Source organism: Aquarana catesbeiana, linkage group LG01, assembly GCF_042186555.1.
Source record: "Aquarana catesbeiana isolate 2022-GZ linkage group LG01, ASM4218655v1, whole genome shotgun sequence".
NCBI classification, from domain to species: Eukaryota; Metazoa; Chordata; class Amphibia; order Anura; family Ranidae; genus Aquarana; species Aquarana catesbeiana.
Window position 1 is genome coordinate 825,906,058 of NC_133324.1, and position 25,997 is coordinate 825,932,054.

General features: G+C 42.5%; 1 protein-coding gene across 1 annotated transcript in view; it reads right to left on the reverse strand.

The window, feature by feature from the left end:
* Positions 1 to 4,501: 4,501 nt before the first annotated feature.
* NIPAL1 (NIPA like domain containing 1) overlaps positions 4,502 to 25,997 on the reverse strand; it is a 45,825-nt gene continuing 24,329 nt past the window's right edge. The window contains exons 2-6 of the mRNA XM_073608480.1: positions 25,560 to 25,835; positions 12,150 to 12,206; positions 10,682 to 10,772; positions 9,662 to 9,822; positions 4,502 to 5,359 (exon numbers count right to left, since the gene is read on the reverse strand). Of these exons, the coding sequence (XP_073464581.1) occupies positions 4,740 to 5,359; positions 9,662 to 9,822; positions 10,682 to 10,772; positions 12,150 to 12,206; positions 25,560 to 25,835 (1,205 nt within the window). The 3' untranslated portion in view covers positions 4,502 to 4,739. The remainder of the gene's footprint in view (positions 5,360 to 9,661; positions 9,823 to 10,681; positions 10,773 to 12,149; positions 12,207 to 25,559; positions 25,836 to 25,997) is intronic.

Consider the following 25,997-nt stretch of genomic DNA (forward strand, 5'->3'; position numbering starts at 1 on the left):
TATGCAGGGGAGTACAATGATGGGGGGATTTATACTGGGTGGATTTACACTATGGGAGATTAAACTGGGAGGATTTATTGGGGAGAGGGGGAAATACACCGTTATGCCCTGTACACACGATCGGACATTCCGACAACAAAATCCATGGATTTTTTCGGACGGATGTTGGCTTAAACTTGTCTTTCATACACACGGTCGCACAAAATTGTCGGAAAATGCGATCGTTCTGAACGCGGTGACGTAAAACACATACGTCGGGACTATAAACGGGGCAGTAGCCAATAGCTTTTGTCTCTTAATTTATTCTGAGCATGCGTGGCACTTTGTGCGTCGGATTTGTGTACACACGATCGGAATTTAACCGATCGGATTTTGTTGTCGGAAAATTTTATATCCTGCTCTCAAATTTGTGTGTCGGAAATTCCGACGGAAAAAGTCCGATGGAGCCCACACACGATCGGAATTTCCGACAACACAATTAGATCGCACTTTTTCCGTCAGAAAATCCGACCGTGTGTACAGGGCATTACACTGGGTGGATTACACTGGGGGGATTTACACTTGGGAGATTAAACTGGGTTGCTCAGTCTAAAATGCCCGGGTCTATTTTTCGTCCCAGTCCAGGCCTAAGTGACACCATTAAAAAGGAAGTGATATCCGCCCGTGATGGTGTCACCCTCATCCGTGACAGTGCATGGATTGGCGCACTGGAATAAACCAAAACATTTACAGGGGCCAGTTTGGGGTGCGCACTGTGATCGTGTGCCGCCGTCCTGAAACTAGCCTGCCCAGCAATCCCTGGTTGGTGTATACACAGTAGTAAATGACAGCCCACTCCCTCCCTGCTCCTCCATGCCCACTAACCAGCTAAACACGATGGGGGCGTGCTATTACATGTAGATTGATGTAGGATTCACCTCCCTCTTATTTAAGACACAGACTGGAGGAGCGTGACTAAGCCTGTGACTGTCAGAAATCTGCCCACACCATGTTATTGCCAAAAAATAATAAAGATTTAATTTCAAATATATATATATGTATGACAATTTAAAACAGTTTATTAATATTATTTATTTATTTTTACTCTGTATTCCAAATGCTGTTTTTTTATTTAATTTTAAACATGTGACTAGCAGCAGAGGATCAGAAGCTCCTCCTCCAGTTTCCCTGCAGACAGGCTGAGAAAGAGCTGGATCATGTGACAGCTGTATATCAATTAGGGAAAAGGTACTTAGATTTTTATTTTTTTTTTAATAATTACAGTGCCATCATCCACATAAAGAAAGAGAAGGGGCAATGTAAATTAAACAGTCTTTGAAGATGTTGCTGTACTTTTGACAGTTGATAAAATGTTATTTCAGTGTACTGTGAATGAGGTATAAAATATTCAACAAATAATGCATAGGAAAATTAGCATTACAGTCAAGAGTATACATTAGGGCACAGGTGTCAAACACAAGGCACGTGGGCCAAATCCTGCCTGCCAAGCCTTGTTATGTGACCCACAGCGCCCCCCGCTCACTCTTCCTGCGCCACACAGCTATGGTCTCAGTGACTCCCGGATCCCTGCAGGAACTGACGGCATCGCTCACAGAGGGGCAGGGTGGGGCCAGATCTGACAGAAGGATCTCCCTGCAAGGCGACAGAAGTGAACTGTTACTGGAGTCGAATGCCAAATACACAGGTCCGCCTGTACTAGGTACTAGAGCTCAATACACAGGGAGGCAACTGCCTAGTAGAGATGTGAGGAAGCTTTGGGAAGGGGAGTTGGGGGGAATGTGAGCTGTGGAGGTGTGGGGGCAGATCTGGACAGAGGTGGAGGGATGGGGCAAAGTGGTGGGTGCAGAAGTCAAAACCCAGGAGAAGGGATGGAAATGAGATGTTGCACACTGTGCGTAGCGCAACCCTGAACCCAGCACTCTGTGAGTAGCACACCCCTGAACCCAGCACTCTGTGTGTAGCACACCTCTGAACCCGGCACTCAGTTGAGGTGGAGGACAGGAGAAGTGTCAGCGGCCGAGAGGAGGTGCAGGCTCTCTCCCATCCTGTTAGTGGAGCGCTCCTCTATAGAGCAGAAGGACATGTCTTGTACCATGCCTACAGTCTCTGACTGTCTCCTGTACTATGCCTGCAGTTTCTGACTGTCTCCTCTACCATGCCTGCAGTCTGACTGTCTCCTGTACCATGCCTGCAGAATCTGAATGTCTCCTGTACCATGTCTGCAGTCTCTGACTGTCTCCTGTACCATGTCTGCAGTCACTGCTGTAACTCCTGCCTGTTGCCTCCTCCTTCTCGCCACCAGCTGACACCTCTGCCCCCATGTCTCCCAATAACCCTCCTATCCCCATCCTCTTCCCCCTAGCGATCACAGCCTTTTGCACCCCAACTCTCCCACCCCACAATCCCTATTCACCCCACCATCAACTACCTTGCCCTCACTTACCCCTCTACTCTCTCCCCCACCCAACTCCCTAACAACCCCCCCCCAAACCACCCCTCTACCGACTCTTCCTAGGCGATAGGCATCGGCAATTGGTATCGGCGAGTACTTGAAAAAAGTATTGGTACTCGTACTCAGGGTTAAACAAATGGTATCAGTGCATCCCTACTCTGTACACAGCACATCCCTGAATACTACATTCTGTGCGTGGCGCACCCCTGAACCCTGCACTCTGTGCACAGCACACCCCTGAACCCTGCACTCTGTGCAACGTGCACCCATGAACCCTTCACTCTGTACACAGCACACCCCTGAATCCTACACTCTGCATTCTGTACGTAGCGCACTCGTGAACTCTGCATTCTGTATGTAGCACAGCTCCCAAACCCTGCCCTAGCTAGTTATTACTTAAGTTAAAAACCAGTAATAATAAAATGTAGAGGCAATTGATAAAGAGTAGATACTGTACATAGTTTTAGATATACAACTGGCCCCTTGAGGACAACCATATTGCTGATGCGGCCTCCGATAAATTTGAGCCCTGCATTAGGGAGTAAAAGTATGTCTAATCTGCAACTGTTGACCACTGATACTGCAATAATAAGCTGATGTTGTAGTGTAATTATACATTGCTGAACAATTGGATGGCAGTGTTCAGTTAGGGGATCTCATGAAGAGCTGAATGAAAGTAAATAAAACCTTGCACTAAGGTACCATGGAGGCTGCTGCTCTTCTTCTGAGAATACTAGCTCCCTGGCCATTATGCTAATCTGGTGGCTTCAGTAGCTTATCAATCACAGACTTGGAGAAAGTATGCAACTCGGGATTTCTCGTATCTCTCCAACTTCCCTGAGCATATTGAACCCAGGAAAAATCAAGCTTTTTTTTAGAGATAGCTCAGCAGTTGCTGGCTCCAAGATTGTTATAGTACAGGATTCCTCATTTAATGGCCAGGTTTACCACTGTAAAAGTTTTGTGGCAACGTTAGGTGTGTGATACAAAAGACGATTGTTCTGCGTGTCAGATTTGGCAGGATACACTTATGTAAAGTAGTATGTACAGGTGCAGCAGGCAATAACAGAAAGGTGGAGCCCTATATACTTTGCTAAGTAATGAACACTATCCTTTCTAAAAATAACATAGAAGATTTTGGTTTGTGCTGCATGGTTACCTTCCAAGACTGAGAGCACAAGTAAATCAATAAAAGTACCTCGCTCAGTCTACTGTAAAAAAATACTGTTGATGGAGAATATTTGTTTTTACAGCACAGAAGAAAGTGAAATGTATTTATTTAGCTGATAACCCCCATAGTGTACATACTGTACATGTGAATATCAGAGCAGAAAAGGGTATCCTTGTCTTGTAAAAAGCTAAGAATGGCACCGCATGTGCCCATTCACATGTCAGGGCATTCGCTGGTCACATGGTCTTTTATAAGCACATGACCAGCAGATCACTAGCTGGCTCTGCCTCTATGGTAGCTACCCAAAGCCTCTTTATGGGAGACCATGTGGCTTGGCACTAAAGGGGTGCTAGATTTAGCTTAGTAAATAAGTTTGTCTTCAATTTCTAAAATTAGGTCTTGATTTAGTTAGTTTTATTGCAGTGGAAAGAAGCAATACAATAACTTTTTAACATGGAAACCAAGATTGGTTCAGATGTCACCAGTGTGCCAGCCTTGAACACAGAATGCCATATAAAAAACAAAGGAAAAAAATGATCCAAGTTTGTATTCACTTCCTGCTCAACACAGTCGTGTCAGAAAAGCTTTTGACTAGACAGTATGTAATACTGGTTATTTATGATCGTCACCATTGCCATATAGGCAGCCAAATGTATGCATTGACTGAAGGGTTAAAGGGGGGCTGAGCCAACCATAGTAAGCCAAAGCAGCCTACTAATATTCTTACTTTTTCAGCCAATGGCATGTCCCCTCAGGATACTTGTGGCTGGTATTGGAGGTACTTTAATATGTTAAAGCAAATTCCATTCAACCATTAGAGTACCATCAAACAAAACACATTTCAGAAATGATTCTGAGGCTATTGAAAACAAAAGAGGTCTTTGGAAAATATTTATACACATAAAAAATACAATAAATCTTATACAAAAAGTATGTGAATATTCCACTTAAAATAGATCATTTATTTTAAAATATTAATTCTTCTCTCTATATACAAAATGTACAAATGGCTTCATTTCCTGAGGTCCTAAAATGAGTACAGATCTACCTCAACACTGACAGGTACAAGAGGTCAGAAAAAGGAAGTACAAATCTTCCAGTAAGCATGGAGCTTTGTTAGTGCTGTTGGCTTGTCCTACTGAAGATGGCAAGATCGTCCTCAAATGTCAGAATGGAATGTTCTGCATTCCCAAGCAGGCTGTGTTGATCTTCCTGTCCATCAGGCACTGGCTGTTTTTCTTTCTTGATGCTAGAGGTAATCTGACTCCATGTGATATTGGTGTTCTTAAAGGCATGCAGAAGAAAAATGCCAATAATAATAGTTAGGAAGCCACTCAATGTCCCCATCATGTCGCCAATGTCCATACTGTTCCATTCCTTGAACAATATCACAGAACAGGTGACAACCATAGTCGTGAAGAAAACATAATATATAGGTGTCACTATGGAGGTATTGAAGATATCCAGAGCTTTATTGAGATAATTTATTTGTGTACTGACAGTTAATGCCAGTGAAGCCAGTAAGATGTAGAATAGAGGGTTTTTGTACACTGGTTTGTGTTCAATGAACTCGTGGATGGCGATTCCCAGTCCTTTCACAGATGACACAGAGAAAGCACCAATTATAGAGCAAATGGCGATGTAAACTAGGATGTTGGCTTGACCTTTTTTGGGGGCAACCAGTATTATTAGGACCAAGGATGTTACAACTGACACCGTAGCAAAAGTAATGAAAACTGTTGGGAAAAAAATGAGATTAAAATTGAATATACTTAAATATTTGAACAAGCTGGAAAATCTACCTCAGTAAAACATGGTTAAGGATTAGTGTTTAATTAGCAAATAAAGTGCATAGTACATGCAAACAGTAAGCTGCCTGACCTGTCTTAGAATCAGGTGGTTTGATACATGCCTGTTGACAAACCTAAACAATTTGTTTGCTACAAATCTAGATCATGTGGGGACAGGTACGATGGACATAGAAAAGAATCACCCCCCTTTAAAATAATCAAATGTTGTTGCTTTGCAGCTGGAAAATACGACAGACACAGTTTTTGTTTCATCCAGCTGTATTTACTCCAAAATGTCAGAAAAAAAACTAAAACAAATTCAAAAACAGAATCACTGAGTTGGAAAAAAAGGATCATCCCCCCCCCCCCCCCGTCCTAAAAATGACTTGTAAACTCAATAAGGTGTAGCTAATCACCTCCTCAATGCCACACAAAGCCATTTGATTCTCAACTGTAATTTTCTGCGGTCATTTTGATTAGCTCGTCATGAAAAAATTGCTTTCCTGAAACATTTTAGTCCTTGGTAGTGCAACTGAAGTGAACAATCAACTATGGGTGGCAGGGCAGTGTCAAAAGATCTCCGGGATAAAGTTGTGGACAGGTACAAGTCAGGAGATGGATATAATAAAAAAATCAAGGGCTTTATCAATGCCTAGGAGCATGGTGAAGTCTTATTAAAAAGTGGAAGGTATTTGGTACAACACAGACCCTCCCTGGATCAGGATATTGCTCCAAACTGGATGAAAGAGCCAGGAGGAAACTGGTCAGAGAAGCTCCCAAGAGGCCTAAAGCAACTCTGAAGCAGTTGCAGGAATTTATGACAAACAATGGTGCATGTGACAACATTATCACATGGAAAGCCAAGTTTGTGGCGAAGCGTTGACCACATAGACAAGACTGCACCAATCGGTACCACTGTATTGATTGTATAGTTTTCAATTATATATACTGATTTTATTGTATATTCTTTGTATGCGAATGATCTTCTCCTGTTTGGGGTGCTTTAACTTTTTCTGCACCAATTTTTATTATTTTAATAATAAAAATGTAATTATTTTATCCATTATGTCTCCTCTCTGTGGCCGTTATAGTCTGTCATTGTAGGGTTCCCGGGTATATACTCCAGTAATCTCCTAAATTTATATACTGTATGTATACTATCTTATTGGATGAGGCCTACGTCTTCATACTGTTTTCATAGGGTTTCAAACTAAATTTGGCTGCTATATAAGGCCTCATGCACACAGGGGGCAAAAGAGAAGTGCAGCACTTTGTACAAAGGTAGCGTGGGATGACTACCCTCTGAATGTATAATTTCATAAGACTGACAACACCTGTGTTTGGGCCACAGCCGTATATACTGTCCAACAGCCTTAATGAAACAGATCGGCAACTTGGCATGTCAAATGCATAAAATCTTCTTTATTTCAATCCATTCAGGTTAGGGGAACAATGCACAACCGTTGACGTGTTTCAGCCCTGGTGGGCTTTATGAGGTTTTATGAGGAAGTGCATCACTAGTGAAATAAAACTTTTATTTAACAAATAATAACTAAAAACAATATACACTCACATGACCTCGGGGATGGGGAAGGGGGGGGGGTGCGCCTTTCACAGCCTGACACAGATTATGCCTACAGTACTAGAAATATAATGAGTAAAAATAAAGAAAGAAAAAAGAAAAATAACACCTAATAATACACTGTGCCCTGATTCCCGGAAAGGATTGGCAGATGCTGAGGGCCGGAGTGCTCTGTATTGCAAGGCTGCTGGTTAACAATGCAGAGGAAGGATTCCGCTGGCATATACCAGGCTGTGTCTCTGACCAGGACTATAGCCATACATCTGTGACAGGCTGTAAAAGGCACACACCCCTGCTGGGGTCATGGAGTATTATTTTTATTGGTTACATAAGAGTTTTTATTGCGCTAGCAGTGCACTTCCCTTTTGTTTTCTAGAGAACTGTACTAGTGCCCTTAAGGACTATATGTGACTGCCTAAAGGACATCCAAAAAAAACACGGAGATTGGAGACGTTTTTTCTTCTTATGCACACAGATGACTTAATCTGACTAAAAATGTCAGTGATTGAGAGGATGACATGTCTTTTCTAGTCTTTGCTTCTGTCAGGGAAATATATTTTATCATATCCAGCAAGTAATTCAGGGGTTACTGCCTAAGGATTTTTTTCTTTCATTATTCTTTACCTGCAATCAGTTTACAAACAACACATCGATGTTAGAAAATACATGTAGGTATTTAGAGGTGCTTACTCACACCTGTACATGGGTTCCAGAGTGCCCCAGAAGTCTCTTGGGTCTTTCGTGCAAATGCCAACTCTTGTGTCTGAAGTCTAACCTGGATCCACCCCTCTTCTTTCATACTATTTGTCACTGACTGCTCACTATAGTTATAGATCAATACTAAGGCTTGGGATGGCATTGGTACAATAATGATATCTGTCCGAGGACTCCCAAAGTCTTGTGGAAACCATCTATAAATATGTGCAGGTACCTCTGCATTTTAATTTGTATCACATTTTTATTTATTTTTAATTCTTTAATTAGACTGTGCACATTGTATAAACCAATGCATTCTTTAACAGGAATTACATTCAAATCAGAAAACTCTAGTATTTTGAATCCTATAATCTAGGATCCATCTTCTCTGGTAAGAGGCTTTATTTGTCATATATCATAAAATAGCGTGAATTTTCAAGATTCCTTATTAAGGCACCTATGGACACTTGTTTTTGCAGTCATAATTAATCACTAGAGTGGACACTTATGCCCTGTACACACGGTCGAATTTTCTGACGGAAAATGTGCGATCGGAGCATGTTGTCGGAAATTCTGACCATGTGTGGGCTCCATCGGACTTTTTCCATCGGATTTTCCGACACACAAAATTTGAGAGCAGGCTATACATTTTTCCGACAACAAAATCCGTTGTCGGAAATTCCGATCGTGTGTACACAAATCCGACGCACAAAGTGCCACGCATGCTCAGAATAAATTAAGAGACGAAGGCTATTGGCTACTGCCTCGTTTATAGACCCGACGTATGTGTTTTACGTCACCGCGTTCAGAACGATCGGATTTTCCGACAACTTTGTGTGACCGTGTGTATGCAAGACAATTTTGAGCCAACATCCGTCGGAAAAAATCCATGGATTTTGTTGTCGGAATGTCTGATCAATGTCCGACCCTGTGTACAGGGCATTACTGAAAGTTTATGCGGATCATTTTTTCCTTTTCTGTTATAATTTGTGATTGCGCACTCATTTGTTGTGTGTATATATATATATATATATATATATATATATATATATATATATATATATATATATTGTTTGAATTTGTATTTAGATTCTCGAGTAGCAGCACTCACACATTTACACTTTTATCACATAATATATTTTTGGGTCTGCACAGAATTTAATTTATATATATCTATTATTTTAATGAAAGCTCTTTTTTAACAAATTGCCAGTCTTGATTAAATTTCTGTTACTGGAAGAACTGCTATCATGCTAGTTAGGTGACCTTTTAAACCAGTCCCCCAGAATTATGTGTCTGTGCCTTTTTTTAATCATTGGGAGTCAATGAAAGCCATGGAGTCACTAGTCACTATGCCTTCTCCCATTGTTGCATATGGTTTGATTCAAACCTGATCAGTTATGATATGGGGGGGGTAGAAAAGACCACACATGTGCTAATTTTCTTTCACATGTATAAAAGTGGTCGGGTTCCCTTACACAGATGTGAAGATCCAAGATCCCAGGGACTTTGACAGGGGGCCAGTGACAGTCTCTGGGCCTTCATTTATCTCTAGGATGAATATATGCTCCTGTATTACATAACAGATAACAGTCTAGGTTTGGACACTAATGGACCAAACAAAATGCAATTCTTAGCCTGCTGATGTATAAACACACACTTACATGCAATGTGCCCTACAGGATCCTTCATGCATAGTGATAAATGGAATTCTCTAAACAGCTATGCCTCCACATATAGGAGAAATGAAAATATTAGATATTTCCTATCCTATGCCTGTGTAAGAGCACACTAACCATGGAAAAATAATAAAATGTGTTTTCTACAGCAAGGGATTTCACTGGAATGTCATTAAGAATATCCTGAGTATTCAATATTTCTAAAACGGTTGAATCCACCCAAAAACGTGTGGTTAGTTTAGAACCCACAAATAATTGTTTTACATTTGCAGTAATATTGGAAATACCAACCTGGATCCCTTAGTTTAATTTCTAGATCATGCAGAGATGTGACCTCTTCCTCGTGAGGAGCATGTATGACCATCATGGTGGAGCCAAGAATACACAGAAGACATCCAAGCTTCCCATGTATGTTCAGCTTATCATTCAGGAAATATGAAGACAGGACTGCACTGCAGAGACACAGCAGGTTATAGATTAAAGTAAAAGATAAATTGTATTTTTTTAAAAAGCAAAAGAATTCAGCTTGAAATAAACGTGTAAGGACCTGGGCAATTCAGAGTGAGAATGTAAAAAAAAGAAAAAATACATAGGCAGATAATATAACCGCCTGTAAACGTTGAGTTTACACCTGAACATCCCTGACCCCTGAGCCTCCCTGTTGCTTGTTAATTAAGATGGGTGGCCTCTCCGATCAACAAGGACTCTTATCTATATCCACTGATTTTTTTGACATGCCAGTTCTTTTCTCAGGTAAAAACATGCCAGTTATCTTTTCTCATGTAAAAACTGGGTTTATTCGCCTTCCTCTGGATCAACTGTGGGCATAGGATTGTGTATATGGGATTGTATTTTTTTTTTTTGGTTGAACTAGATGGACTTGTGTCTTTTTTCAACCTGACTAACTATGTAACTATATAATACGATGGTGACATTGCTGCAGTCAGAAGAAAAGGCATCTTTTATTGAGTGATGTTTAGGTGCACTAGAAGCCACTGTATATCATTAATGTGCACAGAGAGACACCTTCTGGGTTCAGACTGATGGCATTATATCCTAGGGACACCATGGAAGAAATCAGAGCTTTAAACACTAAGGGAGCGGTTCACTGAAGGAGATTTTGCATCATTTGTTAGCCAAGTGCCCATACTGGCATGAATGACCAGGATCTTGGTTGGGCAAAACTTCCTCATGTCTGTACACACCCAATAGGAATAAAATGCTCACAGATGAAAACTCAAGACACAAAATGCCGTGTGTGTACATGATATGGTTATCAAGGTTATTTACATCACTGAAATCCATACTTACCATACAAGAACACTCAGTGCTCCTAGTGGCGTCACCAGAGTAGCTGGTGCAAAGGCATATGCAGCAAAGTTCGCACCTTCTCCTGCCCCCACTAGCAATGAAAAAATTAGATTGTTATAAAAGGGCACAGCATTATGTTAACACTTGATAATAAGGTAATTATACAATTGTTAAAAAAAATAGTTAAACGTTAAAAGCACCCCACACAACTAATTTTGAAATCAATATTTTTTATCATTACATATTCCTAAAACCATAAGATTACAGGTCAAACATTTAAAAAATATATTGACACATGATATGTAGTACAAGATCGCATATAAACCACTGTTATTTACATCACTAACACCATTGCGCTATACAGTATGTATACATTTAATTAATGTTGTAACCCATCCATTAACATTTGGGGTAAATTGTCTGGGCAAGTGGATGGGTTAGAGCATTAATTAAATGTATACATATATATCAATAGTGTTAGTGATGAAAAGAATGATTGATTGTGTATAATCTCATACTACATATCATGAGTCATATTTTTTTTATGTTTTTACCTGCAATTTTGTGATTTTAAGGCCTCATGCACACTGGACGTTAAAATAATGTTATAAAAACGCCAGTAGCTTTGCAGTGAGGTTTTTAACTTTTTTCAACGTTTTTGCAATACCATTTTTTAGTGTTTATTCGCATTTTTTAGTGTTTTTCTGCAGTAGCGTTTTAGCAAGAGTTTTTTTTTATAGAAATGTAAAAAAAATTTTAAATTTTTTTTCAATGGATCAAAAACGTTACAAAAGCTGGTGAGCGACATTTTTTGAGCGTTCATCGACGTTTATCAGCGTTTATCAGCATTAGAGCATTTTTACAGCTGAAAAATGTCTCTCAGAACCCACTAGTTTTGTTTGTTTTTTTACTGCTCAAAAACGCCACTGCCCAAAACTGCTGATAACAGCCTATGTGTGTATGGACACATAGGATAACATGATGGAGAGTTTAATGACTGTAGAAAAAAAAACGTCTACAGCCAAAAACAGCTGCTGTAAAAACGTCAAAAAACGTCCAGTGTGCATGAGGCCTAAAGTCTGACTATCTTTTTTCCAATGTTTCTGTAAATATATGGATGTGGTACTAGTCTAGCCCATAATATTAAATAGAATAATTGTATTAAAATCAACATTAACCCAAAAGCAGTCATTAATAAGATATGCAGCATTATGGTTAACTTTACTTTTGAAAAATCTAGAAAACACAAGTATTACAATGATCACCGATAGCAATATGTGATAATTGCTTTAAACAAATCAGGGCAGGTACAGAGGACACACTGTGCATTGTTCTGCCTCCTCTCTGATTAACGCACACTTCTGTTCACACATGGACTGGACTAAGGATGTCTCATTCAGTTGGCTCATCCATAAGTAAATCATTATTGCATTGGTTTGCTCAGAAAACAAAGAATTGTTTGACTTACTTGAGAGAAGCCCGGCCCACCAAAGCCATTCTCTGAGGTATGAGAATCCGCCCTGCCCTGGAACAAAATATTTTTATCGTTAGACAGATAAAAAGGATACTTAATTCAACTTAATTCAACAAGAAGAGAGGGAATGCCTCCTTTTCCCTGTGCCAGTGAACTCCAGTCTGTTGGGAGCAATGGTTTCCTGAACCAGTAAGATCTCTGGAGGACTTATAGTGGAACTAAAGTCACACTGTCACAAACTGCAGGCAGCTCTTTATTGCAGAACAGACATGCAATATTTATTCACACCTACCTGCGTGCCCTGCTCGCTGCCTTCTCTGACATGTAAACCGAGCTGTGAATGTGCAGCAATCCCTGTGTGCTAGGATGACAGACTCCTGTGCATGTGCAGCTCAGCCTACATCACTGGCGCAATCCCTGTGTGCTAGGATGACAGACTCCTGTGCATGTGCAGCTCAGCCTACATCACTGGCGCGATCCCTGTGTGCTAGGATGACAGACTCCTGTGCATGTGCAGCTCAGCCTACATCACTGGCACGATCCCTGTGTGCTAGGATGACAGACTCCTGTGCATGTGCAGCTCAGCCTACATCACTGGCACGATCCCTGTGTGCTAGGATGACAGACTCCTGTGCATGTGCAGCTCAGCCTACATCACTGGCATGATTCCTGTGTGCTGGATGACAAACTCATGTGCATGTGCAGGAGTGATGCCCTCCTACCCCGGCCAATGAAGACAGCCGTCTTCTATTGCATGCTTGCAGCTGCTGGCAGAAAGTAGAGGATGGAAGCCAGAAGCATTGCGGGAGTGGGGGGGGGGGTGCACACAGGGGGGCCCCTGGGCAGCAGGGAGAAATGTATGGTGCACAGGGAGGGTGATTGGGACACAGTTGGCAAAAAAAAAAACACACTGATGGAGATTTTAACCCTTCCTTACTCTATCCAAAATGACAAAAAGGTTTTGCCCTTAGTGACACTTTCGCTATTTTAATCCTTATTCTCCTAGCATTAGTAAACAGGTAGCCCTTAAATTTCAGCCCATTTTCAGGCTGCCCGTAAATGCCCGTTAAAAAAAGATGCCCGCAAGCTGACCATGCAACTGAACATGCACCGTTCCAAGGCCTGCCGGGCTCAGAAAAGATTGTACACACTCGGCCGGGCGGCGCATGCACAGTAACGTAATGTCGCCACCCGGCGCCATTTTTAAACAGAAGGCAGTCTTTCTCGGCAATGCCGCAGTGGCGCCTTGCCAGTTAACCACTATAGCAGAGGTAGAGGAGGAGCCAAGGAGGATAATAAAAAGGGGGCACAGGAGGGCATTACTGAGAGGTGGAGGTGAAGCCGGCAGAGGAGTACACTGATGTGCATAGTGCCTGTGTACTGGAGAGGTGAAAAGGGCAAAGCAGACACTGATGTGGAAAGGTATGGTAATATCAAGGGGGGCAGTGGAGGAAACAACCATGTCCACAGACTCTAACCATCTCCTGTTACTGTATCATGTCCGCAGTCTCTGACCATCTCCTGTATCATGTCTGCAGTCTCTGGCCATCTCTTGTATCATGTCCGCAGTCTCTGACCATCTCCTGTATCATGTCTGCAGTCTCTGACCATCTCTTGTATCATGTCCGCAGTCTCTGACCATCTCTTGTATCATGTCCACAATCTCTGACCATCTCTTGTATCATGTCCGCAGTCTCTGACCATCTCTTGTATCATGTTTGCAGTCTCTGACCATCTCTTGTATCATGTCCGCAGTCTGACCATCTCTTGTATCATGTCTGCAGTCTCTGACCATCTCTTGTATCATGTCTGCAGCAGCCTCACCTGCCATAAACATTTAAAAAAAAAAAAAGAGCTTCGAGGGTCATAGCTCGGGGACCTGGGGTCACAGAGACCCCAAATTTGGGGGGGTATGTAGCCTAAGTGCTACCCCACCACTGGAGCTCCTATGACCTATGGTTTCAGAGATATGGGGCTCCTTGCGCAGCCTGTCAGAAACTAAATACAGAGCGGCCACTTTAAATACAAGCTGACACATTCTGTTTGCAGAAGACTGAGAGGTTGAGCTCACAGTGCCTCTCACTTCTTGTCAGAGGCACTGAGCTCAATAAACAGCTTGGAGTCTTGGACCAATGGTAAAGTACCATTGGTCCCAGTTGTTCAATAAAAATGCTGCAGTGGAGGCACGCCTCTCACTGCTGTGTCATAGAAGGGGCATGTGTCTAAAAGACAAATGCTCCCTTCCAGCCCAGCCCTCTTAACTACAAGAAAAAAACATGTTTTTATGTGTATAAGATTTACCCACAATCCCATGTTTTTCTCACACAGTTAAGAGGGAGAATGAGAATCTGCTGCCTGCTGAAAAGTTACTGTTATATTCAAGCTAACTCATATACTAGTATGCTATATGTTATAAGATAATAATTTATTATTTATCTACCATATTTTCCACACCATAAGATGTACTTTTTTCCCCAGAAATATGGGGGAAAATGTCTCTGCGTCTTATGGTGCGAATACACGGTAGGCACCGCCCCCCGCCGCCAACGGCAACGTTCCCCGCCGTCACGGCTGGAAGAGAGGCAGGAGAGCAGGGGGCAGACATCCATTACCCCCCCCCCCCCCATCCCCGTGGCGCCAAGCGATCTCCCCGCTGGGCCTCACACTATTCCTGAGACAGAAGACAGAGCATTCGGCCGCTCGGGCTGAGAGGTCTTCTGTCTGACAGATGAGATAACATCAGGTCAGTCTGCATTTATATCAATGGTCACTCTGTATGTCACTCTGCATTTATGGCAATGGTCACTCTGCATTTATGGCACTGGTCAGGCTGCATTTCATGGGCACTGAAAAATATTTTAGTACACCATTTGGTTCAGAATATTTTTTTTCTTGTTTTCCTCCTCTAAAACCTAGATGCGTCTTATGGAGCGAAAAATACGGTATTTACTGTGAAATTACTGGTTGGAAGTTATAACTTCAAACTTTGTAATTTGTCCGGTAAACCGCCGCTTGAGTACAGATTTTTAAAATATAGTAAACTACCTTAAAAACAATATATAATAATTATTTGTATATTACTTCTGGTAATTAACCCCTTGCCACCCAGGCTAATTCTGACACTTCTCTCCTACATGTAAAAATCATAATTTTTTTTGCTAGAAAATTACTCAGATGCCCCCAAACATTATATATATATTGTTTTAGCAGACACCCTATGGAATAAAATGCTGGTCGTTGCAACTTTTTATGTCACACGGTATCTGTGCGTTTCTTTTTGGGAAAAAACTGTTTCATGAATAAAAAAAAAAACAACACTAATGTTAGCCCGATTTTTTTGTATAATGTGAAAGATGATGTTACGTCGAGTAAATAGATACCTAACATGTCACACTTTAACCACTAATGGACCGCCCTCTTTGGGGTGGAATATCATTGTTATGTCAGCAGCTAGCTGCCATAACCCCGGTAACCACTTCTTCAGCGGGCGGTCCACTTTCAGATAAAAGTGGTCTCAGCGCCAGACCGTGGCAGGAGAGGGCCTCCTCCCTCCCCCCGCACTCCGGTGCCCTCCGCCGCTTACTTGCCGTAACATCATCTTTCACAATATTAAAAAAAAAATGGCCTAACTTTACTGTTGTCTTATATTTTAATTCAAAAATGTATTTTTTCCCCAAACCGCTGCGCAAATACGGTGTGACAGAAAGTATTGCAACGGCCGCTATTTTATTCTCTAGGGTGTTAGGAAAAAAAATGTATAATGTTTGGGAGTTCTAAGTGATTGCCTAGCAAAAAAAAAAAACTGTTTTTAACCTGTTTCTAAGTAATTTTCTAGCAAAAAAAAAATTATTTTAACTTGTAAACAACAAGCTTGAAAAATAGGCCCGGTCCTTAAGTGGTTAAAATTGCGCACACTTGTGGAATGGCGCCAAACTTCAGTACTTATAAATCTCCATAGGAGACGCTTTAACATTTATTACAGGTTACATGTTTAGAGTTACAGAGGAGTCGAGTGCTAGAATTATTGCTCTCGCTCTAACGATCGCGGTGTATGTAACCTGTGTGTATCTGGGTCTTCTACTAGCCAGTGCCTCACCAGCCACTGACCTCACCGCACGTCCCTGGTCTGCAGTCTCTGACCATCTCCTGTATCATGTCTGCAGTCTCTGACCATCTCTTGTATCATGTCCGCAGTCTCTGACCATCTCATGTATCCTGTCCGCAGTCTGTGAGCCATCTGACCATCCACACTCACATTTGTAACAATATTATATATATATATATATATATATATATATATATATACTGAATTTTGGAGGAGAACCGCACCCAGCCTTTAATCCAGTGCTAGCAACCAAGTCCTCCCACCGACCTTGTATATATAAAAATAAAGTTCGAGAGGTTGCTGCACTTAAAAATTCTGTTGCTTTATTTCATCAAATCTTTAAAAAAAGATTACAAAGCAAACAAAGTCATTCAAGACAGAATAGTTACGATCATCAGTTCAGACAATGATTACGTTTCGGGCTGGTTTGCTCACGCCCTTCCTAAGATCAGTCAGAACACATTGTTCTGACTGATCTTAGGAAGGGCGTGAGCAAACCAGCCCGAAACGTAATCATTGTCTGAACTGATGATTGTAACTATTCTGTCTTGAATGACTTTGCTTTTTTTTTTAAAGATTTGATGAAATAAAGCAACAGAATTTTTAAGTGCATCAACCTCTCGAACTTTATATATATATATATATATATATATATATATATATATATATATACACACATATGTACAGTATATTCATAGGTGTGCGCAGCCTATTGCATTAGGGTGTGCATCTCAAATGTAATAAAACATGGACCGTGTAAGTAGAGCAGGGGACTTGTCAGTAGGGCAGAGGTTGGTTTCAGTAGGGCAGTAGATGGTGTCAGTAGGTTTTTATGTTTTTATTTTTTTTTTACAATTCTTTTTAGGAGCCCTGATTAGGGGCTTTGGTGAACTATCAGCTGGGGAAATCTGCGCCACACGGGGTGATTAGGGTGTGCCCAGGCACACCCGACACACCCCCTGCGCACGCCTATGTGTATAATATATACATGTGTATGCCCGCCCAAGTGTATGACTTTCTTTACTTCGCTGCTATGGGCTCTAGCCCCAGATCCATTATAGACCCAGCAACGCCCCCGCTAGGGAGTGTTTTTCAAAGTGATTTCTAAACAAAATGAATGAAGACATGGATGGGTGGGTGAGTTTGCTTTGAATAATAAAGATGAATGAAATAGCTTTTGCAGTTTGTGGAGCTCAGATACAGTTAAGTTTAGCTTTAATATTTTTTCTAAGCCATATATTAATCTTATACCAGTTCTTATTGTTACTTGGTATTGCTAGACATTGTAACATTGTAGAAATAAACACTGTAACCTTATTATCCAGGAAAAGATTTTTTTTTTTTTTTGCAGTCACAAGTGTGTCCAAGCTATCTGCTAAAAGATAATAAATGATCACGGGGTAGTACAAAGAGCACTGGTGATATGCAAACTCCATCCTCCAACACAATATACTGTACATTCAGTGTATTGTACTTAGATGGGTGAAAGTTATGGTTGGTTGTCATGGGTGTACCTTACATTACTTACAAATGTATTCATTTTACAGAAGGGAATGGCTTTAGCTATAGTGACAGGTGAAGCTACTATGAGTCATACATACATACAATGCCACATATCTACCAATCCATACCTAGTCTAAGGTATATATTTAATATATATTCTTCTTCAGTATTCTGTTTTAAATTTGTACAACGGGATAGCAAATATTTACAGTATTATATTGCAGCTTACAAATTCTTAGATGTGGTGGCTGCATTGTTTTTCTTTTTTAGGCTTTCTGTCCTTTATTTTCACCTGGTGGTCTGGTCAGTAATTCTGTTTTTTTTTCAACAGAAAAAGCTGTCCTGTAGATGTAGCAGTTAGAGATGTGCTTACAGTTATCAGATTTATATAAAACCTTTACCCCAAAAGGAAAAAAACAGTTCCAGCGACTGCTTAAAAAGTGTGGGGTGGAGTCTGGCTTAAATTTGTTAGTGTATCTTCATCTGCTAGTACATTCAACACTCCCCCCCCCCCCCAGACTGGCAATACTGCTGTCCTAAGGTGTCTCTGTTGCTCCCTCATCCTGAGTGGGGGTGCTGTAATACAAAACGTGTGTTAATGGCCAGAGTACCCAGAGGAAACCCACATAAACACAGGGAGAACATGCAAACTCCATGCAGATGGTGTCTTGACCATAACTCAAAAGGAGGACCCCAGTGCTGCAAGGCAGAAGTGCTCACCATTAAAGCCTATGACTAGTACTATGGGTGGCCAACTGGCCATAAAAGTTAGTTTTACAAGACAGATAGTAATTTTAGCGCTGAGTCAAGTTTCTGCGCATCAGGATGTTCTGGACTAAAATACTCCAAAATTAATTCATTACATTTCCAGAGTTCCAAAAATCACGACACTGAAACTGTCATTGTACGGTAATCTCTGAAACTGGAATATAATCATGTTTGCTGGCTCATAATTATTCTGCATGCTAAATATAAAATAACATGAAGAATATGATTCATACCATCAACGCCCAAAGCTGCAGTCTAGTGCTATGTCACGTAATGTTCTCTATTCACCTATACCTTTACCAGAATAGGTCATCACAAAATGATCAGAGAGTAACTGTAAGGCCTTGTTTACACATGTGACAAGGACGGATGTTCTTCTGAAGAGCACTTTGCATTCAGAGTGTTTGACAGACGATGAGGAGGCAATATGTCACCTCCTCACTGCCTGTCCCCTGTATGCTGCACTACCACGCCCCACCTGTATGCATGGTGCACAGTTGTGGTGTCGTTTCAGCGCAGCCCTATTCACCTGAATTGGTCATGTTTGGCAGGCGGTAATCCCCGCCAAACTCGACAGTGGGTTTAATTTCTGCTGTGTCTGTGAAGCATCTTGCCCACAGCATGTGTATTCCCCCGGCTGCTGCCTTTGCAACATAAAAGGGACTGGTTGGGAGGGGGGTGAGGTGGGGGGGGGTAAAACTGCACCTCAGCTTTTGCTACCACCAACAAGTGTAAACAGGTGCAAAGTTCGAAGAGTATGCATATATCACAGAATAATGCAAACTGATTACAAAAGCTTGGCTCAGGGACAAGAAGGAGTAAGAGACAAAAGACTAATAGGGCGTACACACGGTCGGACTTTGTTCGGACATTCCGACAACAAAATCCTAGGATTTCTTCTGACGGATGTTGGCTCAAACTTGTCTTGCATACACACGGTCACACAAAGTTGTCGGAAAATCCGATCGCTCTAAACGCGGTGACGTAAAACATGTACGCCGGGACTATAAACGGGGCAGTGGCCAATAGCTTTCATCTCTTTATTTATTCTGAGCATGCGTGGCACTTTGTCCGTCGGATTTGTGTACACACGATCGGAATTTCCGACAACGGATTTTGTTGTCGAAAAATTTTATCTCCTGCTGTCCAACTTTGTGTGTCGGTAATTTCCGATGGAAAATGTCCGATGGAGCCCACACACGGTCGGAATTTCCGACAACACGCTCCGATCAGACATTTTCCATCGGAAAATCCGACCATGTGTACGGGGCATAAGGATGGCAAAGAACATGCATAAACCTGGACTCTTCACAGCAATGTCTCTGTGGCTTAATCAGGACAGGGCAGAGCGTAGCCTCTAAAAGACTCTATAACAAAAATAAATAATACAAATATGAATGCAATCTATACACTGGGGGAGAACCTCTGGGGGAATCTAGGATGGAAAAGGACCTGGGGGTCCTAGTAGATGATAGGCTCAGCAATGGCATGCAATGCCAAGCGGCTGCTAACAGAGCAAACAGAATATTGGCATGTATTAAAAAGGGGATCAACTCCAGAGATAAAACGATAATTCTCCCACTCTACAAGACTCTGGTCCGGCCGCACCTGGAGTATGCTGTCCAGTTCTGGGCACCAGTCCTCAGGAAGGATGTACTGGAAATGGAGCGAGTACAAAGAAGGGCAACAAAGCTAATAAAGGGTCTGGAGGATATTAGTTATGAGGAAAGGTTGCGAGCACTGAACTTATTCTCTCTGGAGAAGAGACGCTTGAGAGGGGATATGATTTCAATATACAAATACCATACTGGTGACCCCACAATAGGAATAAAACTTTTTCGCAGAAGAGAGTTTAACAAGACTCGTGGCCACTCATTAAATATAGAAGAAAAGAGGTTTAACCTTAATCTACGTAGAGGGTTCTTTACTGTAAGAGCAGCAAGGATGTGGAATTCCCTTCCACAGGTGGTGGTCTCAGCGGGGAGCATTGATAGCTTCAAGAAACTATTAGATGAGCACCTGAATGACCACAACATACAGGGATATACAATGTAATACTGACACATAATCACACATAGGTTGGACTTGATGGACTTGTGTCTTTTTTCAACCTCACCTACTATGTAACTATGTAACAATTGAGAGTCAAGCTGAGAATCACTACTTCTGTATAATCCAGAAGATAGCCCAGAATACAGTTACTAGCGATTATCCTCAAAAAACAACACCCCTCACAGTGAAGTCCAGATACCTCTGGTAACACAGAAGATTAGTAGATAAGCTCCTGGTTCAGTCTGAACACAAGTTCTGACCAAAGTTTGCTTGTTTGGGCATTTGTCCAAACATCAGACTTTGAACCTGTTTGTAAGGAGCCAACCTTAATATATAGTGGTTGTTTTTTGTCCAGGCCATGTAAATAAGGCAGATATAGTCACTGACATCACATGGTCATCTGCCAAAATTGTCCTCCAGGAGAGGATTGTGTCAGTGGCCAATGATTTTTTTTTTTGTTGTGACTGATGACTGATGTTATTTATTAAAAGACTTGTCAAAAAATGTATGTGTGTTTTTATGTATTTTTTTTTTAATGAGTGGGGTATTATTGTTAAAGGGGGCTTACATATTCGAAAAGCCTCTTGCCCGCAGACCCCCACAACCACCAGGTCAGGTTTGTGGGGAAGAGGCCTTTGTCCCCATCAACATGTTGATGTCCCAATGTTAAGGGCACGTGGCCTGGTATGGGGGGGGGGGCGCACACTCAACTCCTCCCTTCCTGGACTGTCAAGACTAGGAAAGGGAAGAGTAAACCCCCATGAACCATGATTCTGCCCACAAGAAGGTGAAAGTCCTTCCCGACTCCAAGGTATCATCAGTGTTCAGTTCATAATTTTCAGTCGATCAGCTTGACCAAGTTCTCCTAATGCCACGTACACATAAGCGGACTTTCTGGCAGACTTGGTCCGGGGGACCGGACTCCGTCAGACAATTCGATTGTGTGTGGGCTCCAGCTGACTTTTTTTTTCCCAAAAGTCTGACGGACCTAGAAATAAAACATGTTTCAAATCTTTCCGACGGACTCGAGTCCGATCGAAAAACCTGCTCGTCTGTATGCTAGTCCAATGGACTAAACCGACGCTAGGGCAGCTATTGGCTACTGGCTATCAACTTTCTTATTTTAGTCCGGTCGTATGTCATCACGTACAAATCCGTAGGACTTTGGTTTGATTGTGTGTGTCCAAATCCGTTAGTTTGAAAGTCCGGCGGACGTACGCTGCAAAGTCCGTCGGAAAGACTGTCGGACTTGGACCGTCGAAAAGTCTGCTCGTGTGTATGCTGCACAACAGGAACATTAAAACTCCCTTTACTATTGGAATGTACATTCCTCCTCCTGCATACTTTGTTTTGCAATTACAGTGCTTTGTTTTTTTATCATTTCTTCAATAAAAGGTTATGCAGGGTAACTAGAAATCGATTAAACAATCTATGTGGTTTCAAAGTCCACAATGAAAGTGGAAAAAAATGATCCATTCCCTACAGTGCTGACCACAGCAGTGGGCTGGTGAAAGCTGTGGGTAATAAATGTCATTATGATTACAGAGACTCTCTACATTACACATTGACGGGGGGAAAAGCTGGAACTACCCTGCCTAATCCTTCCAATAATGAAGAGTTTTGTATATTTTGGAAATATTATTATTAAAGGGCTTACTGTTATGCCCTGTACTCATGGACGAACTTCGCCGGAACTAATGTGTGGGCTTCATCGGACTTCCGACAGACCTTTTCAGTCGAAAATCCGACGGACTATAGATTTGAAACCTGTTTCAAATCTTCCCGCCGGAACTCCGCCGGAGCCAGTTCCTATTGGGAAATCCGTTCGTCTGTATGCTGTTCCGACGGACCAAATACGACGCAGGGGCAGCTACAGCACCTGCCCACGAGAATGTTTCTAGCGCGATCCTATCACGCTGGTTCTCGGACAGGGTACTGTACAGCTCGTGCTCACTGCAATAGGAAAAACACATTTTCCTATTGCAGCGAGCGCGAGAAGGAGGCGATAATGTCCCTTAGGTCTGGTATGGATTTTAAAGGGAACCCCCTACACCGAAAAAATGGCATGGGGGTCCCCCTAAAATCCATACCAGACCCTTATCCGAGCACCGGCCGGTCAGGAAGGGGGCGGGGACGAGCGAGCGCCCCCCCCTCCTGAACCGTACCAGGCCGCATGCCCTCAACATGGGGGCTGGGTGCTTTGGGGAAGGGGGGGCGCCCTGTGGCCCCCCCACCCTAAAGCACCTTGTCCCCATGTTGATGAGGACAAGGACCTCTTCCCGACAACCCTGGCCGTTGGTTGTCAGGGTCTGCGGGCGGGGGGATTATCGGAATCCGGGAGCAATAATAAGGGCATGCTGGGACTGTGACATCATAAGGGGCGGGGTCACCTGGTGACATCACCCAATGACCACACCCCATGCCTATATAAGTCGTTGCGCATTGTGCACACAGCATTACAGTGGGAGAGAGTGTTGTGTCAACATCGGAAGAAGAGAAGAGGGAACAAGATGGAGAAAACCGAGCCAACGCTAGCAAGAGAGCGGCAAAAGAGCAGAAGATAGCGGAGGAGCCCTTCAGAAGAACCGGAGAGCGGGAGAAGAACCAGAGAGCGAGAGAAGAACCGGACACCGCGAGAAGAGGCCGGAGAGCGGGAGAACAGGCCAGAGAGAGCGGAGAAGTCGGAAGAGACCCCCGAAGTCGGAAGAAGACCCCCGGAGCTGCCTAATAAATTACTTTAAAAACCTGTCTAGTGTGTTTTTTTATTGACACTTTTTTCCCCAGGTGAATGGGTAGGGGTACAATGTACCCCATACTCATTCACATAGGGTGTGGGGCCGGGATCTGGGGGCCCCCCTATTAAAGGGGGCTCCGAGATTCCGATAAGCCCCCCGCCCGCAGACCCTGACAACCAACGGCCAGGGTTGTCGGGAAGAGGCCCTTCCTCATCAACATGGGGATAAGGTGCTTTAGGGAGGGGGGGCCGCAGGGCGCCCCCTTCCCCAAAGCACCCACCCCCCATGTTGAGGGCATGCAGCCTGGTACGGTTCAAGAGGGGGGGGCGCTCGCTCGTCCCCACCCCCCTTCCTGACTGGCCCGGCTGCGTGCTCAGATAAGGGTCTGGTATGAATTTTGGGGAGACCCCCACGCCGTTTTTTCGGCGTAGGGGGTTCCCCTTAAAATCCATACCAGCCCTAAGGGCCTATGCTCTGCGTTGGCCCCCACGATGGGGCTCGCAAGGTGTCAATCTTGCCGATAGAAGCGACGAGATTCACTTCCTTTTCTAGTCCTGTCACACCTCATCACGTTCAAAATGAACAAACTTTAGTTTGTGTGTGGGCAAGTCCGTTCGTTCAGAAGTCCCCGTAACTCCACCGAAAGTCAGTCGGGAAAACCGTCGGACCTAGTCTGCCGGAAAGTCCGGTTTGTGTGTGGGCAAGTCCATTCCTTCGGAAAGTCTGTCGGAAGTCTGCCGAAAGTCTGTCGGGAAGACCGTCGGACCTAGTCTGCCAGAAAGTCCGGTCGTGTGTACGCGGCATTATATGCCTTTCTCATATCGAGACAGAGGCTGGGGTGGAAGAAAAATCATATTTTTAGCGGACTTTATTTTTCTAAGAATCTGGAACCCTTGAGATTTAAATTGAGAAATACATTGTGGCTGCAAATTAACCTGCTAAATACATATGTTTAATCTTTGAACTAAAAAAATTGAAGCAAAACTCCAGTAATTATAATAAATCTATCCTTGCTCCAACAGGCTTCCTCTATCCATGCAACCAGTCAAGAGGTGCTCTCAGCTGCAGACTCATATTTTCTTCCTCCATGTACAATGCAGGGTTAATAGCCCTGCACTGTACGTAATGACCACCCACAGCCCGAAGTTTCAGTTAGAAGAAAAGAGCACTAGGGTAAGTAATACACCTTATCCATACACCTGTAGAATAAACAAGCAATTAACCCTTGCAGTGTCAGAGGACCCCAATGCAAGGGTAGATTTTGTTCCTGGAGTTCAGCTTTAAAGAAGTCTATTCATAACACGTGGATCTGTAAGATTCACCTGTAGAGAATGTTTGATGAATGTGAGATTTGCTGCTTTATAAATATGTCCTTAGGACAATAACACTTGGGGATACAGACAACACTAGAGTGTATCTGCTGGATGGTGTGTCAGCAGAAGGTAAAGCCTCGTACACACGATCGGACTTTCCAACAACAAAACCATGGAATTTTGTCCGAAGGGTGTTGGTATCTGAGAGGCTCCGGCTGGTCCAGCGGTGAGGAGGAGTGGCTTTGTGGGGCAGCGAGGAGAAGGTTTGCAGGAGCGGGACATAAGGTTAATTGCTAACCTTCTTACTAATTATTACTTAACCTAGGCAAAAAAGACAATTGACCCCTTGGGGAAAGCATGGGGTGGGGGGGCGGCTGCAAGAGCAATTAACCTTAGGGTAAGAAATAATCAGCAAGAAGGTTAGCAATTAGCCTTTGTACAATATTATACGATTCTTACATGAGACTTGACCCAAACACAAATGTTCTCAAGTGAGAAAAAGACACCTTTCAGTGCAAGGTATGTAGGCAAAGACATACCTCTTCCTCACCCCCAATTTCACAGAAAATGAAAAAGTTGTAATACTTCACCAACAAGCCAACAACAGAGGCCTTTTTGTTGATTTTTTAAGAGAAATACAGGCTTATTTTAACTAAAATTCATTCATTGAAAGCACTGCCTAAAAGAGAAAAAGACACCCCCCTCAAAAATGCCCTTAAATTATATGATTCACTTTGAAGGTCTACAAGTACCCACTGGCATTTAAAAACAGGAACTATGGCGTGTTTATAACGTTCTAGATATTTGTAAAATATGGCTCATTTGAAGTAAGTTCGTTTCCTGCAGCTCCAATATATTACCTGTTATGACTATTACCTGAAATGTGGTATTTATCTTATCATAAGCAAACAAGTCTTATTTTTCCTACCTGCTCTGGTGACTCCCTTTTCAGCCAACCGTAAAAGGCCTTTTTTCTTCATGATGAAACTTGACCCGATAAAGAGGCTGGAGCTTACTGCTAATAATAAACCAATGTAGAGCTTGTATTTGGTCCCAAATGACGTTGCAATGCTCAGGTTTGTCTCGTTGCTGGATTGGCTGCTGTTCTGTACAGAGATGAATGATGAGGGGCTTTGTGTTGTGTTCATTATTAGACACCATACTTGGGAAATGCTGTCAGGACACATCAACGGTAACAAATCTCCTAGAATAAGAATTAATATATAATATTGTTACTTTCATAATAGCCAGTTCTGACACAAACAAAAGCCCATCTCATAAAAAAGCAATACAGTGTACAGTACAGTATCCCAATCAACCAGTTAAGATACATTTCCATTTCAATAAATAGAGAAGAGATTGGTTT